Below are 15081 nucleotides of genomic sequence, written 5' to 3'. Positions count from 1 at the left end.
CCGGTCCGGGAGGATCCCACATGCCGCGGAGCGGCTGGGCCCGTGAGCCATGGCCACTGGAGCCTGCGCGTCCGAAGCCTGTGCTCCGCAACGGGAGAGGCCACAACAGTGAGAGGCCCGCGTACCGCAAAAAAAAAAAAAAAAAAAAAAAGGAATGAAGTTCTGACACATGCTACAACATGGATGAACCTGAAAACAGTATGCTAAGTGAAATAGACCAGTCGCAAAAGGATATACACGACTCTACTTATGTGAAGTGTCTAGAATAAATTCATGGACCCAGAAAGTAGACTAGTGGTTGCCAGGGGTTGTGGGGAGGAGGAATGGGGAGTTAGTGTTTAATGAGTTTCAGTTCGAAAAGATGAAAAAGTTGTGGAAATGGATGGTGGTGATGGTTGCCCAACAATGTGAATGTACGTAATGCCACTGAACTTTATACTTAAAACTGGTTGAAACGATAAGTTTTATGTTATGTATATTTTACTGCAATACACAAATGAGTTGATGTAAAGAAAACAATTAGGCACAGGTGATGTGGCCCTTATAAGGTAGAGTGTGAATGCCCAACTTTGGAAAACACGGTCCAGCCTTGCCCACAGTGTGGTTAGGGATTACAGGAGTTGCATGCAAATGAGAAGCCTTCTTTCAATACTCTTGTTTTTTTTGTTTAAAAATTTTTTTCCATTTCTGGGCTAAAAAATGTTTTACACTACTTTGTGGTCAATAGGAAGGTAGAAAGAGAAGAAATGTGACATTTGTTGAGAAACTTTTTGTGCTAGTGTTTTATTTTGTTCACTTCATTCTAACAACACTGCGGTGTAGGGACTAACCCAGTTCAAACTGGGAAACTGGGCCCCACTGCCAGTAAGTGGACAGAACAGCCCTCCCCACTGGGCGGCCCACCCTCACGCTCTGAGCTCTCTGGGGTATCCCTCACTGCTTCCCTGCCTATCCCATTTTCACCTTCTGTCATAGGACATTGAAAAAAAAATTCCACTCATTTGGAATTTTCCATCTGCAGGGCATTAATTTGGAAAAACATGAATTGTGGATCCAGCAGTACATAAATAACAGGAGCAAATCTTGTCCCTCACAGCAGAACACACACACTAAAGCCAGAAACAAAACTGGGCACCACTCTGAGCTCTTGGCGCTTCCAGATTCCTCAGTTTTAAGCCTGTTGTAGTCATCTCATTCCATATGAAAACAAATATACGCCCTCACCGTGGAAAACAGAGAAGTGCAGAGGAAAAAATCCCACCACCTGGAAATAACCACAGTTCACACATTGGTCAACGTACTTCCCACTTTTACTGGGCAGACCAGATACATATTTTCAAAATGGGCTTTACAATGTATAGTTTTATCACCTGGCTTACAACTAAATATATTGTGAACATTTTCTCTTTTACCACTGTTAAAATAATTGCATAGTGTGGAGAAATCATAATGTATTAAGCACTCTTAATATATTGAGGGAATTTAGATATAATTTTTTTTCAAGGACTTTCTCTTTCCAAATCCTTGAGAAAACAGGTGTCCTCGTCTTATACAGCTTCCTACTGATGATAGAAACTTGCCCAACTTAGCTTTTTAATCTGCTTCTCTGTACCATCAGATCAATCAAGTAATGCATTTTATTTTCTCAAATTTCTCATTTGCTCCCACTTTTCTACCTAGTCTCCCAGGGATGCACACACATTTCCATTACTCCAGCATCCTGTCTCTCACCTCTGATGTCTGCCCCCTCCCTTCTCCTTTGCTCCCCTTACAAATGCTTCCTTTCCTTTCATTTTCAAGATACTTTTAAAAAAATTAATTTATTTTATTTTGTTTATTTTTGGCTGCATTGGGTCTTTGTTGTGGTGCGCGGGCCTCTCATTGCGGTGGCTTCTCTTGTTGCGGAGCCCGGGTACTAGGCGTGCGGGCTTCAGTACTTGTGGCACCTGGGCTCAGTAGTTGTGGCGCACAGGCTTAGTTGCTCTGCGGCACGTGGGATCTTCCAGGACCAGGGCTTGAACCCGTGTCGCCTGCATTGGCAGGTGGATTCTTAACCACTGCGCCACCAGGGAAACCCTTAAGATACTATCTTAATTGATTCTGATCACAACTCTATTCAATGCTTTATGCTCAGTTCCACATTGGGAGTAACCTTTAATAATCTGAAGATAGAATTCAATTGTTTAAAAGAAACTATTAATAAGCCCTTGGTAGAGTTACATGTATCAAGAAACACAGGACTTGGGAACAAGATATGGCTTTTTTTTTTTTAAGTAGTTTTTTGGAGAAGGCAGGGAAGAGGAAAGTAGGTGGTACTTTAAGGAAATGTTAGGGACCATAGGGAAATCTATTCACCATTTCAAGACTACTAACAGATGATCATCTCTCAGTTGGGACATTGGAGAGACAGTCTTTAAAGGTCATGAAACCTGCATGGCAAATGCTGCACACAAATGTGGGTTAATAATAACTTTGTATAGCAAGGCAGATGCCAGGTAGCATAAAAGCACATGCAGACAGCGCTAATTCTGGAGTCCCGGAAGCTGTGAGGTGCTCATCCATCACATGGCCATCTGGAAGGTAGAGACACTTGGTCATTAAAGGAAATCCCTCTGGCACTTTATCCTGTTGGCAAACACGTGGCACATCTACACGAACCCAAAAGCAGTTAGGGCCCAAGATTTGATGAGTACAATGTGCTTATGGGATCAACAGTACCGATTACGTGCAATTAGACTCCCCTGAGAAAATATTGCGACAAACTGTTAACTTGATCTTCCCTGGATACATGCTCTCACACCTGGTAACCTACCCCAGCCGGTGATGCCTATAATTGCTGGCGTGTGGCAGAACTTGGTTAGGCTCTGATGCCAAGGAGACAGCACATTTTGCGTCCCGAGTTCCAGGGAGAAAATATGGTCCCCACCTATCCAGCCATTCCACCCACACCTTCCAGTCACCTATCCTGGGCCTGATACCCAATGCAAAAGGAAAAGACAATCCCTGCCTGGATTGGGGTCCCATGTTGTACTCAAGGAAGCATTTGTTTTCATTTTCAATTTATGGAACATTTTCAATTTCTGACACATGCAGGGTCAGAAGTAGGAGAGGTCTCTGAACTAAGGTGGCCCTAAAAATCTGGCTCAGGTTGGGGTAGGGAGCAAACCCTCTCCTCTTGTTCTCTTCTAGGTGCCTGCCCTTGTCATTGCTTTCCTCAAATCAGTAAAAATCAATGAGGTGAAAGGGTTATGAGACCAATCACCAGGGGGTGCCCTAGAGGGGCCTTTTAGGATCCCTGAAGAAGTTCCTAAGAAAGGAGAGTGGGGTCAGTTCCTCTGGTGGAATTTAAGGGCAATAATTGGAGTTGGGTGCCCCCGACCCTGCTGTGGGGTGGGCACTGAGCTGCCCCCCTGGAGCCTGTCTGGGTCTCCCTGCCCAAAGAAAGGAACGCCAGAGAGTGTCTCTTCGTGTTTAAGAGGCCAAGTCTTTTCTTGTTTATTTGCCTCTATAGAATTTCACATACTGTAGAACGTCAAATAGACTTGAAATAACTCTCCACCTGAAAGGCAGCACGACTGGCCACATATTGAGGAAGTAAATATCAAGGACACCAGGGCAACCATCCCATCTGGAGTCCTTGATGCTTTTACAGGGAGAGCTCTGGCTGCCAGTCTTCAGCAAGCCATGAGGTAAGAGGAGAGACCCTGTTAATTAAGTGTCCACAGGCAACTAACTAACCTGAGAGGGCAAAAGAGGCAACCCTTTGCTTACCACAACCGGGTAGGAACGGCTGAGGAAAGCAGCGGAACTGGCCGTGCCAGCATTTACACATGGAACACTTTCTGGGCAGCCAGGTGTCATGGGGCACAGATCCACAGTTCCTGAGGATGAACGGACATGCGGAGTTAAAATCCCCACCTCTCCTTCCTTCTCCTCTCCACCCTCAGCCCGTTTCAGTGGCTTACTCTTTGCGCATGTCATGCTCACAGTTCCGTCCATAGAAAGAGGGGGGGCAGGCACAAAAGGACCCCAGCATGCAGGTTCCCCCATTCAGACAGCAGGTTCTGTTTAGCTCCTTACCTGAAATGTAAGAAAAGTGGCTGAGAGGGTGGAAGGATTGAAAAACTGAGTTCCCGTTAGCCAAGGTTAATACGGCAGTAAGGGCTTAATCTCTCCAAGTGTTGACAGATGTCTATAAACATTGTAAACCTAACAGAATAAGACTCTCCTTTTTAGTGTTCCTTTGGCTACCTGTGCTTTTGATCAGAGAAATCTTTTTTCATGCATAAGCCAGTGGTGGTACCTGGAGTCCCCAGCATGAAGTGGGATCAGGTGAGGGAAACTGCATTCTGCGGAGGTGAAGTACACAATGCCTGTCTGGCCCCCAGAACCAAAACCAGTCCAACTATTCATCTGCCCAGCTCCAGAATCAGGTGCCCACTGTCTTAGGTGAAAGAGGGTCTAAAAGATACTCAGGAAACATGTGAAGGACCAGGATTGCAATACCGCACTGTAGATCTAAGGCAGGTACGTCTTACTGTTCTGGATTCCCATGGATGGTACAAACTGGGAAGGCCGATGACGAATTGCAGGCTCCTCCCGGGACTGAAGGCCGTCGTCTCTGAAGGCCAGGTCTCCCTGTGATGGACGGGCAAGTTCACAGTGGCCCAATCCTGAATGACAAAATTAACTCCTTGCGTCTGTATTTCAGGCCACGTGAAAATTGCTAGTGATCAAAAAAGCAAAGTCTCTTACCAGTGACTAATCCCAGTTCAAATGCTCTGGAAAAGGCCAGGATCAAAATCATACTAGGAAGAGGAAATCAGACCTCCATTAGCAAAACAAAGCAGATAAAATCCCTTTGAATTAACACCTGGGTCTTCTCATCACAGGACTACAGACCACTAGGGAGAAATTGTAGAGCACCACTTTCCTTTTTTTCCTTTTTCCTTTCTTTTAAAATGGCTGACTAATTCACATAACAACACAAAGAAAGATGATGAAAATAAAGTCCACCTAATCTCCAACTCTTTCCAATACGTGTTATCACTTCTTAGGCTGTGTCCTCATATGCACATAATTTTAAGTAGGTATAAATCTTTTATCTTCTATTTCACATGTTTTTTTCTCCTGCATATAGTTTTCATATAGGAATTTTAAATGCCTGGATGACATTCTATGTAATTTATGAATTCCATTTTACAAACTATTTCATTTAAACCAGTCATTTAAAAGATGTTCAAGGTTTAAAAAAAATTCCCATTATTCTTAACGGTTCCCAAATATTGAAAACCTGCCTATACCTTTAACCTTCTCAGAAGCAGATTCTTAATTTCGTTGTAATATTGACCTTTTCTAACAAGAGAGTAGGAAAACACTAGTCATTTCAGAGGCAGAGCCAGTGACCTGTTTGAAGATGTTAAAAGCCAATAGCAAAGGTGGATGCAACTTTAAGTTTCAGGTCTTTTGGAAAAACAGCAGCACTGTTGGCAGCTCTTTAAGGTTTGAACGAGAGGAAATCAAACAACAGAGAGGTGTAGGACATGTTTCCTAAGCTGGGAAACTAGTAATCAAAAGCTCACACTCAAGATTGGTTCATACCTGTAAGAAAAGCGCTCCGTCTTTCTTTGGTCCATGGCTCCTAACAATTTAGAAAGAAAAAGATATTAGGCTGGCTTTAATTCACAGTCATTGCCAAAACACCCAAAGGAAAACGTTAATTTCTTGAAGCGAAAATGGGCATTTAAGGAGAAAAATATCCCAGATGAGAAATATGGTCTCCCCAGAAGGTCTCAGAAGCAGGAGCCAGGATGCCGGAAGAAACTGGGGGGTTCCTCAGACAGGTCGGTCCTAATAAATGCTTTGAATAAAACCTTCAGGGAGATTCTCCTTCCTCAGCCACAAGCCCCTGGGTGGCGGGGACTGCCCTCCGGTGGGCGGGGAGGCGGAGACCCGTGCGCATTACAATGCTGAAACACTTGGGGGTGGAGGTGAGAGGCGGTGAGGCCAAACAAAGAGAGAATGGAAAAGGCCATTCTTGTAAAACTGTTGTTAATTAGCCCTAATGTCTCTATCATTAGTTTCGAGTTAAAAAGATCAGATTTACTCTTTGAAAGAAAGAAGAAAAAAAAAAGCAAACCAATCACTCTTAACGGGGTGGTGATTCCAAGTTGGAGGAGTGGTGGAAAGTATTGCTGTAATCGGGAAAACCTGAACACCATGTATGGGTCTCCCAAGGCGTTTGATATTTTATTGAAAAGTTTTATTTCCCGAAATTTGCTTTCATCTTTGGTTTTCCAAGAAAGGTGTGTTGAGCCCGTGCTCCGCCCCAGGCAGACTCAGGTGGTCGAGAAGGGTGTGTCTCAGCGGGCGGGAGGGAAGGGCGAGGAAGCAGGTAGTCCAAACAGAAGTTCAGGGTCAGGAGGGGGTTCCTGCCCTCGCAGGAGTGAGTGGGTGTAAATACCAGGCGCACCTGAATTTGCAGGCGAGACTGGAAGGAAGCGGAGCCGGCGCCAGGGGTGGGGTGTGGGGCGAGGGGAGGCGGGCAGCGACGTGCGAGTGCGCGTCCAGGGCCTGCGCCTTCTTGGTGGCCTGCGCATCGGGGTGCCAGGCCTGCTCTAGGAAAATGTTCTGGAAACATGGCAGTCCGGCCTGGGAGGCCATTTCAGCCTTGCCACTGGGTTTCACTGCATTTTAACAGTCTCCCAGCGCCCACAGTGTGGCCTCTTCCATCCCTTCTCCGCCCTGCCCCCAACAACACGGGAATTAACCCCAGATTCAGCTGTGTCCCCTGTTACCCTGTAAGCATTTATTTGGTGGTTCCCTGAAGCCCCAGACGCTGCTGCTGGAGAGGCATGTCACTTAGCCCATGGCCTCTAGAAACCAAGCAGGACCCTGAGGGGCCCTCCCAGGTTCAAAAAGCCCCTCCATGTCCCTTGTCTCCTGTTGAGTCACAAAGGAGCAGGCTCAAGCAGTTAATGATTAGGACAATAGAGTCACAGAATCTTCAGTTCCTCCCTGAAGGACACAGTGTCTGATGCACATTCCTGAGCTGTGTTGCAGATACTATAACTGCCACCAGAGGGAAAAAGCTAACTGCATGATGACCAGACTGTAGCCATGACATGAGCTGCTCTGTCTTGAGCAGCACTGAATCTATGGCTAGCACAATTCCAAGAACTGGCCTCAAGAGAATGGGAAAAAACTGACCCTGGAGTTGAAGATTAACTGTGCTTAAAACAATCAAGATGACGGTGACACAACCTGGCTCCAACAGATCTTAGCCCACCATACTCCCCTATTTCAAGGTGGATGGGATTGGTTTATGAACCTATTTTCTTGGATTCCCTCTGGGATTAGGTCAATGCTTGAAGGAATCCTTAAGTTGGGATTTTATGTTCTAGTCAAGGGATCATAATTGGCACGCCAGCTCTTTGCAAAACAGTTACTTAAAACGTTAGTAATGAGATGCCTCTTTTGGAATCTCAACAGGCACGTAAGGGAACCAAAGAATATTTCTTACAGCATGTCAGATCCTTCCACTCTAAGAATCCTTCGTTGCCCATGCTCAGCTTGAAGTTACAGAAGACGTCTTCACCCCTTTTCCCTAGACATGGAAGGAAAATCCGGCAGTGGGGATTGTAACTGAGGAAATGAGACTGTAACTAGGGACTGTCAGCAACTCAGCATTGTTCCAAATCTATTTCTTTCTCCTTTTTTTGCCACACCACAAGGCTGGTGGGATCTTAGTTCCCCGACCAGGGATCAAACCCATGACCCCGACAGTGGAACCATGTAGTCCTAACCACTGGACTGACAGGGAATTCCCCCCAATATATTTCTTAATTATTACTGTGCCTGACTTCTACCATTAGGTTAGCTTAGCTTAGCTTGCTGCTGATGGAGAAACTGCTTGCTGCTTGATGTGTATCGAGATTGAGGATTCGTTTTTCTATAGACTTCACCCTTGTTCCTTATTCTACAGGACTAAGTGACCAAAGATTTATGGGTCAGATAACGTTCCAACCACAATCGAGACCTGACGGCTACTTGGAACCGCGTGATGGAGACAATCATCTCTGAAAATAGAAGACTGACCCCTCCCCTGCACGTAACCCTTTTCCCTCGTTTCCCAAGCAAAACCTGGGGGTTTGGGTCTTTGTGACATGAGTCTACCATCTCCCCAGGGTTGCTGGCTTCCTCAATAAGGCTAGCTTTCCTTTTACCCAACACTTGTCTTTCAGTACTGGACTCTTGAGCAAAGAGACTCTTGGGGAAGAGGCAGGGATTTCCAGGAGTTGGGCCACCGCCCACATTTTGGCCTTTTATGGTCAGCCTTGGAACTGTCATGGCGCCTGTGGGTGTGTTATTTAGCATATGCTAATATATTACAATGAGTGCATAATGAGCTCAAGGTCTACCGGCAGTCAAATCTTCCGCCATCTTGGGCCTGGTCAGCTCTAACCAGTTTTTTTTTTGTTTTTTTTTTAACATCTTTATTGGATTATAATTGCTCTACAATGTTGTGTTAGTTTCTGCTGTATAACAAAGTGAATCGGCTATACATATACATATATCCCCATATCCCCTCCCTCTTGCATCTCCCTCCCACCCCTCTAGGTGGTCACCAAGCACTGAGCTGATCTCTCTGTGCTCTGCAGCTGCTTCCCACTAGCTATTTATTTTATATTTGGTAGTGTATATAGAGAGAGTCCATGCTACTCTCTCACTTCGTCCCAGCTTACCCTTCCCCCTCCCCGTGACCTCAAGTCCATTCTCTACATCTGCGTCTTTATCTAACCAGTGTTTGTCGTCTCCAGTTTTTCTCAACCACTGTGTTATTCTTGAAAGGTTGTGCCCTGCCCCCGTCCCTCCTGTTTCAGTTCTCTTGTCACCCATCTCTGTCCATTGGATTTACACCGTGGCAAAATGAATTGGCAGCAGCATCTGAAGCCGTTTCAGCATCTGTGTCTACCTCTGTGAAGGCAACAGGTCCACAGGTGCTAAAGAAGAGCTGTTATTTGCTTCTACACCTGCATCTTGGGAGAATTAAACTTTAAATTACTTTTAGTGGGAGGTAGGTCCCCATCAAAGCAATGGTGGGATGCGATGCAGCCCATTTACTTATAGCTGGTAGCATTTTTACTCCACAGCAGCTCACTAATTCCTGCTGTGCTTCAACTCCCTGTGTGGCCTTTCAACTTGTTAAAAAGCTTCAAGTGTCACGCTGAGATTCAGAGAGAATGGGGAACTCGGCCTGAAGCTCTAGAAGCTGGATATGGGGAAGGCCAGTGCAGAGGAGAAAGCTAATCACCCAACCCCAGGAGTTGCACGGAGGCGTAAAGAAAGTACAGTACATTCTTAGTACACTTTGTGCTTCACAGTCCTCAACAATCCGGTGTGCTAAGTAGATAACAGCATTGGCAATATTAGTCTCACTTTATGGATGAACCAAAGAATCCCATCTGTGGACTTAAATGTCTTTTTCCACAGAGGCTGGGCAGGTCTGTGGCAGAACTGGCAGCAGGACACCACCCCTGCATTGACACTTCTTATTTAAAGGGGCTCTTGTGGAACTTTTAGGACTTGAATTAGGATCCCTGGAAATCACCTCCCCACTTTCAGGAGGGAACCAAGGCCCCGAGTCTGCATGGCTGGTGTGTTCAGCCTGCAGCCCACACAGAATCTCTGTGTACCCAAAGACTGGAACTCACTGAAAAGATCTGCATTCCCCACGGGTACAGAGGGCAAAGGAAGTCAAGTGTATGCACTAGACAGAATCTGGGCAACGTTTTGAGTTAGGAAGAAATGAGGGGGAGGGGAGGGCAGAGGTGCCTGAGTGGCCAGACATTTGCTATCGGGCTGGCGGCCCGCAGACTGTTCATTCAACAAGTATTTAATGAGTCTACTACGTTACCGGTCAGGGGCTAGGCTCTGGGGACACAGTGGTGAGAGGTGACCCCACTGCATAGTGGGGGGGATAAAGGACGATAATCAGTGATTGTAGTTGTGTGGCTGTGTCTGGGTGGGGAGCTGATTGGTGACCCTAGGACGGCCACTGGACACCTCTGCTGCTCGGTCACTGCTGACTGACAGATGCCACCCAGTATCTGGCCAGTGAGTACTGTGTTAGAGACCCATGGAGGGCCTGGGGATGGGAGACCCTGGAATGGGGGCCACCTCCTCCCTTATGGAGGGCACTGACAAACAAATGGTCTTGGTCTCAGGACGGTTCAGTATCGCCCTCTTGTTGTCAAACCCAAGTTTGTGTGCCAATGCACAAAGGGGCCAAACAGACCGAAACATGCATTGGGCACACGAACTTGGCTTCGACAACTCTGAGCTGTCCTGTGTTAAACACTGGGGCAAGAGAGACAGAATTGTGTGTGTTTAAAATATACAAGTAAGAACTTGCCTTAAAACCATCCAACCAACCAAGAATAGTCGAAACAAAAAAAACATCGTAATCAAAAGAGAAACTTCCAGTGTCTGTCTCAAATTCAAGGAAGAAAACACATTTGGAAGTAGGATAGTTTTAAAAAGCCAATTCGAACATTTCAGTGGTCGAGACCATTTAGAATTAAACCCCAACTGAATAGTTAATAAACAGAGCAGCCATTTCTGCAGCACAATGAGGAGGTTTTAAGGTCAAACCCTACTTTTATCATAGGATTCCTAGGGGCACGTTGTGTCTTACTTCTGTCATTTTCCCCTCAGGCCAGAAGATGGGGAAGAGCGGCAAGCCAGGCCGGGGAATTTCTCCAGCTGAGGAATGCGAGGCCTCTTATCCCACCAAGCTCAGCGCCCAACAGCTTCTGATAAAACTCAAGTAACACTGTCAGAAGTGGAGCCCTCGCCCGTTCATCAGGTATATGGCTTTCTGTTTTCACCATTTAACAAACAGCCACTGGAAACCTATTCTGTATTTGCTACAGACCTCTGTGTGGGGTTTAGAAGAATAGATTCTTGCTCTCAAAAATCTTCAAACTCAGTAGGGAAGACTGCTCAAACGAGCCATTTTAGAGCTATACTGTTACAGAAATTGGGTAAGAGGGACAGAGAAGGGCTTAAGAGGGGACTTCATTTGTGTATGTGTGTGCAGGGGGTGGGGACTGTATCATATGAATTTCTATGTAGACGTATCATAAACTGTCTTATCAGGAATCACTTGGTGTGTTTCTGTGTTTTGCAGTGAACTCCCTTATATGTATATCCTGGTGATTGCTTGGGAATATATCTAGCCGATAAACTTCTGGCACTGGAACTGCTTGGTTAAAGGGGGGACGTTTCCAAATTATTTTCCAAGAAGGCAGCACCGGTGTCCTGTCCCTCCCTTCTCCTCCCTTCCACACAGATCCTGCAGGTCCTTACCAGCTGGCTGCAGCAAGCATCTTAATTTTTGCCAATTCTATATGTGAAGATAGTATCCTGTTGTTGTTTGGATTTGCACTGTTATGTTTATTGGATGCTTGTATTTCTTTTTCTAGGGACTGGCAGGTGGTTCTTAGAGGGAACTTGAACTGGAGTTTCCCTCATTTTGTCAACACTGTGGTAAATTGCTGGTTTTCTTGTCTTTCACCAGCCCCTCCCCCTATGCCTTATCCCTCAGACTAGGAGATCCAGAAACCTGGTCTTCTGGAAATCTCGCTTCCCCAGCCTCTAGTGCAGTGTTTGCCTGTGCTGGTTTCCTTTTGGCTAAATCTTATACCGTCTGCCACATTTGTGGCTGACTCAGCATTACATTTCAGCCTCACTTTCTAAAAGGGAAGGTGAGGCGGGCGTGGACTAGGTCTTTGAGAAGCTCCAAAGGAAAACAAATTGCGCCTCCTAGCCTGAGCCAGGAAATACAACAAAGAATACTCCCTCCCCGCAACAGTAAAGGGGAAAAAAAGTCAATCCTAAGTACTCCAAGCAGTGCCAAATTCTGGGCACCTTATTCAAGAGAGTTCACCGTATACAAGATGAGATAGTCCTGATGTATTTACTGGAAACCGTGGTAGGGTAGGGGATTCTGATTTAGACTTTTAGACATGACTATAGTTTAGAATTCTCACCAAAATTTTTTTCCTTCCAATCTAATTCAACAAATATTTACTGACCAGCTATATGTGCTGAGCATATTGGGAGAGACAGTGATCTCCAAGATTGGGCTTCTGCTCCCTTTCCCCTTCCCCCTAGATAATATGAGCCCGGTAATCTATGCCAAGTGCCATTTTAGTGTTATGAAAAAACTGTTGATGGGGAAGGAGCAGTCACTTCCTGATCCCTGCTGACCAGGTCAAGGTCAGTGGCCCCTGACAGACAAATGGATGGGCAGACAGACTTCTTGGAGTGAGACTTGGGAAGGCAAGCTGGGGTCCCACTTGGTTTCACAAGACCTGGAGGATCTCATTTTAAAGTGCTTCTTAAGTGGATTTTGTATCTGATTGCATTCAGGCATTCTTCACAGCTCTTAATGGTTTTGAAATGGATGAAATGCAAGTGGAGGGATGAGGGAGGCCGAAGTGCAAAACCCAAGCTGTGTCAGAGATGGGTTAAGGTGCTCCAGGGAGAAGATTTCCTGTGTGCAAATGACCCTGGGCCCTTTGAAGTGCACCCCACTCTGGAAACTCTGGAAACCAGGTATTTACTTTAAGAAAGCTTCGTGGTGCGTGTGACTCAATGTTCCAACTCAGCCACTAGACTCAGAGTGGCTGTGAGAAAGCATTCAGTCCCCTGTGGGTATCTGGGTGAGCTTGTGTGTGGAACCCCTTTGGATGTGAGGCAAACATATACACCTCCCCCTGGAGAAGCTGGAGCTGTGGTCTTTGGACTGCGTTTCATGAGTTTACAAGCCCAGCTGGAACTGAATTGCGTAAAAAAGTGTTGAGCTCTAAGGAAGTGGCCAGGGTTGGTAATAATAAGGCTGTTAGGAGTTGGGCTGCTTCCAGCTGTAAGGGGACACTGGGATGTGAAGACTGCAGGGCACAATCCTATCTGCTGCCCCTTGGGAGCTCAGAAACTGGAAGGTCTTTCTGGACACACTTAGCCCAGCGATACAACAATCTGCACAGAGTGAGTTTAATGCAATAATAATTCCTTGCATGAACATGGTACCTTTTGTATTTTAAAATATTTCCTGGTTCACATCCCTGCCTGTGAATCAGAAACAACAACTCCTGTGGAGCATGCTGAAAATATCGACCCCTGGACCCCTGTCCCAGACTTACTGAGTCAGAACTTCTGAGGGGCAGAGGGGTCTATCCAGGCCATGCCAGTGAGAAGCCAGTCCTGGGTATCACTGCACCAGACTATGCTAGTTCTAGATCCTTGCCACTCACAATATGGTCTCTGGACCAGCAACTTCCACATCACCTGGAACTTGTTAGAGATACAGACTCTCAGCCCTTCTCTGGCCTCTTGAAGCCGACTCAGCATTTTAGTAAGGTCCTGGGTGGTTTGGGTGGAGGGTTGCCATGTAAAATACAGGCCACTCACTTATATTTAAATTTCAGAGAAACAACAAATAATTTTTTAGTATGACTCATGTAGTATTTGAGACACATATTAAAAAATTATTTGTTATTTATCTGAAATTCAAATGTAACTGAAAGTTATTTTCATTTGCTAAATTTCTCGATCCTGTTGAGTGCACATCATTATAGTCTGATGACTATGGCCTGTTCCTCCAATCAGCATCATAAAGCATCCCATTGTATTTTTTTTTAAATTTTATTTTTATTTATTTATTTTTGGCTGTGTTGGGTCTTCGTTGCTGCGCATGGGCTTTCTCTAGTTGCAGTGAGCGGGGGCCACTCTTTGTTGCGGTGTGCGGGCTTCTCATTGCGTTGGCTTCTCTTGTTGTGGAGCATGGGCTCTAGGCGCGTGGGCTTCAGTAGTTGTGGCTTACGGGCTCAGTAGTTGTGGCTTGCGGGCTCTAGAGCGCAGGCTCAGTAGTTGTGGCGCACGGGCTTAGTTGCTCCAAGGCATGTGGGATCTTCCCGAACCAGGGCTTGAACCCGTGTTCCCTGCATTGGCAGGTGGATTCTTAACCACTGCACCACCAGGGAAGCCCAATCCCATTGTATTCTGAATGCATTTGTGGGAAAAAATTTTTTCCACTTAAATATGATTAAGCTTTTGAATGTTTCTCTCTCTTATAAATTGAAATGGTATTCAAGTAGAATGTGAACTGAAACTGCTTTTTCAATTTATATTCTTTAGTTGAGGATACCAGAAAAAAAAGAAAACAAAATGCAAACTAAACATTAATTACTAACTAGGTAACTTACATTATTTATCAAAAGAGAAACATAATATGAAAATTCTATCCTAAGTAATAAAAAGCACATCTAACATTTTAGAGGTATGATTCAATATAGTCACAAAGATTAATTTGAGCCCCACTAACTTAGTATACAATTAAAAATGGTAATTTAATTAAAATGTCAACAAACAGAAAATGTTCCATTATGGAAATAGTCCTTCAGAAGTCAAACTATTTTGTAATTAGAGTTATTATGTATATATTAGACAAAAGGTGTTTTTCTGTTTTAGGGTGAAGGTGTATGAGGAACTGTTGCCGTGAAGGGGCACCAAGGGGTTGTGTAGGCACGATTGCTGCTTATTAACTGGCATATTGTCCCACTGTTGGATATCAGGAAAACACATTTGCCAAAATAGTAAAATCTCTAAAGAGAACCTAAACTCACATATGTTTTAGGAAATTAATTTCTTAAATTAAATAAAATTAAGAAAAAAATGTAAGGATGAAATCAAGACCTTGGACATCGGCTTCAAATACTGAAAAAAAAATTACATTTCCTTGGTCATATGGCTTTCTCATCCTGCTTTCAGTTTGGTTTCCAGCTTAGCGGGCTAAGAATATGTCACCCTTTGCCTTCTCTGACCTGTTTCTTTTTTAGCACACTTCAGGATGTCCAATGTTGAAAGGCCCCCGCCACCTGCAGGGAGGTGCAGATAATCCCGGGTTATATGGCTCAGATTGGCCGGCACATCGTTTACGCTGTGACAAGCCCTCCCCGCCCAAGTCTGTTTTGTCTCACGCTGGGCTGAGTCACATAGAATAGATAGATAGTTTAT

At 45.1% G+C, this 15081-nt stretch overlaps 1 protein-coding gene across 1 annotated transcript; it reads right to left on the bottom strand.

Annotated features, from left to right (window-relative positions):
• Positions 1 to 2460: 2460 nt before the first annotated feature.
• Positions 2461 to 5636, bottom strand: TDGF1 (teratocarcinoma-derived growth factor 1). The gene is made up of 6 exons (XM_029241695.1): positions 5602 to 5636; positions 4756 to 4808; positions 4539 to 4673; positions 3966 to 4080; positions 3772 to 3881; positions 2461 to 2573 (listed from the first exon to the last, which is right to left on the bottom strand). Exons 1-6 carry the CDS (start codon positions 5634 to 5636, stop codon positions 2461 to 2463), a joined length of 561 nt encoding a protein of 186 aa, XP_029097528.1.
• Positions 5637 to 15081: the final 9445 nt, after the last annotated feature.

The sequence above is a fragment of the Monodon monoceros genome, unplaced genomic scaffold (assembly GCF_005190385.1).
Source record: "Monodon monoceros isolate NGI ecotype Baffin Bay Population unplaced genomic scaffold, NGI_Narwhal_1 Super_Scaffold_3, whole genome shotgun sequence".
Classification (NCBI taxonomy): domain Eukaryota; kingdom Metazoa; phylum Chordata; class Mammalia; order Artiodactyla; family Monodontidae; genus Monodon; species Monodon monoceros.
This window is presented reverse-complemented; position numbering and strand designations above follow the sequence as displayed.

Bases quoted from the DNA above. Each gene is read 5' to 3' on its own strand.
- TDGF1 (XM_029241695.1), bottom strand. From the start codon at position 5,636: ATGGACCAAAGAAAGACGGAGCGCTTTTCTTACAG. The intron at 3,882-3,965 runs GTAAGCCACTGA...GTTCATCCTCAG, and splicing joins GAGCATGACATGCGCAAAGA to GAACTGTGGATCTGTGCCCC. The intron at 2,574-3,771 runs GTAAGCAAAGGG...TCTACCTTCCAG, and splicing joins GCCGTTCCTACCCGGTTGTG to ATGGCCATGTGATGGATGAG.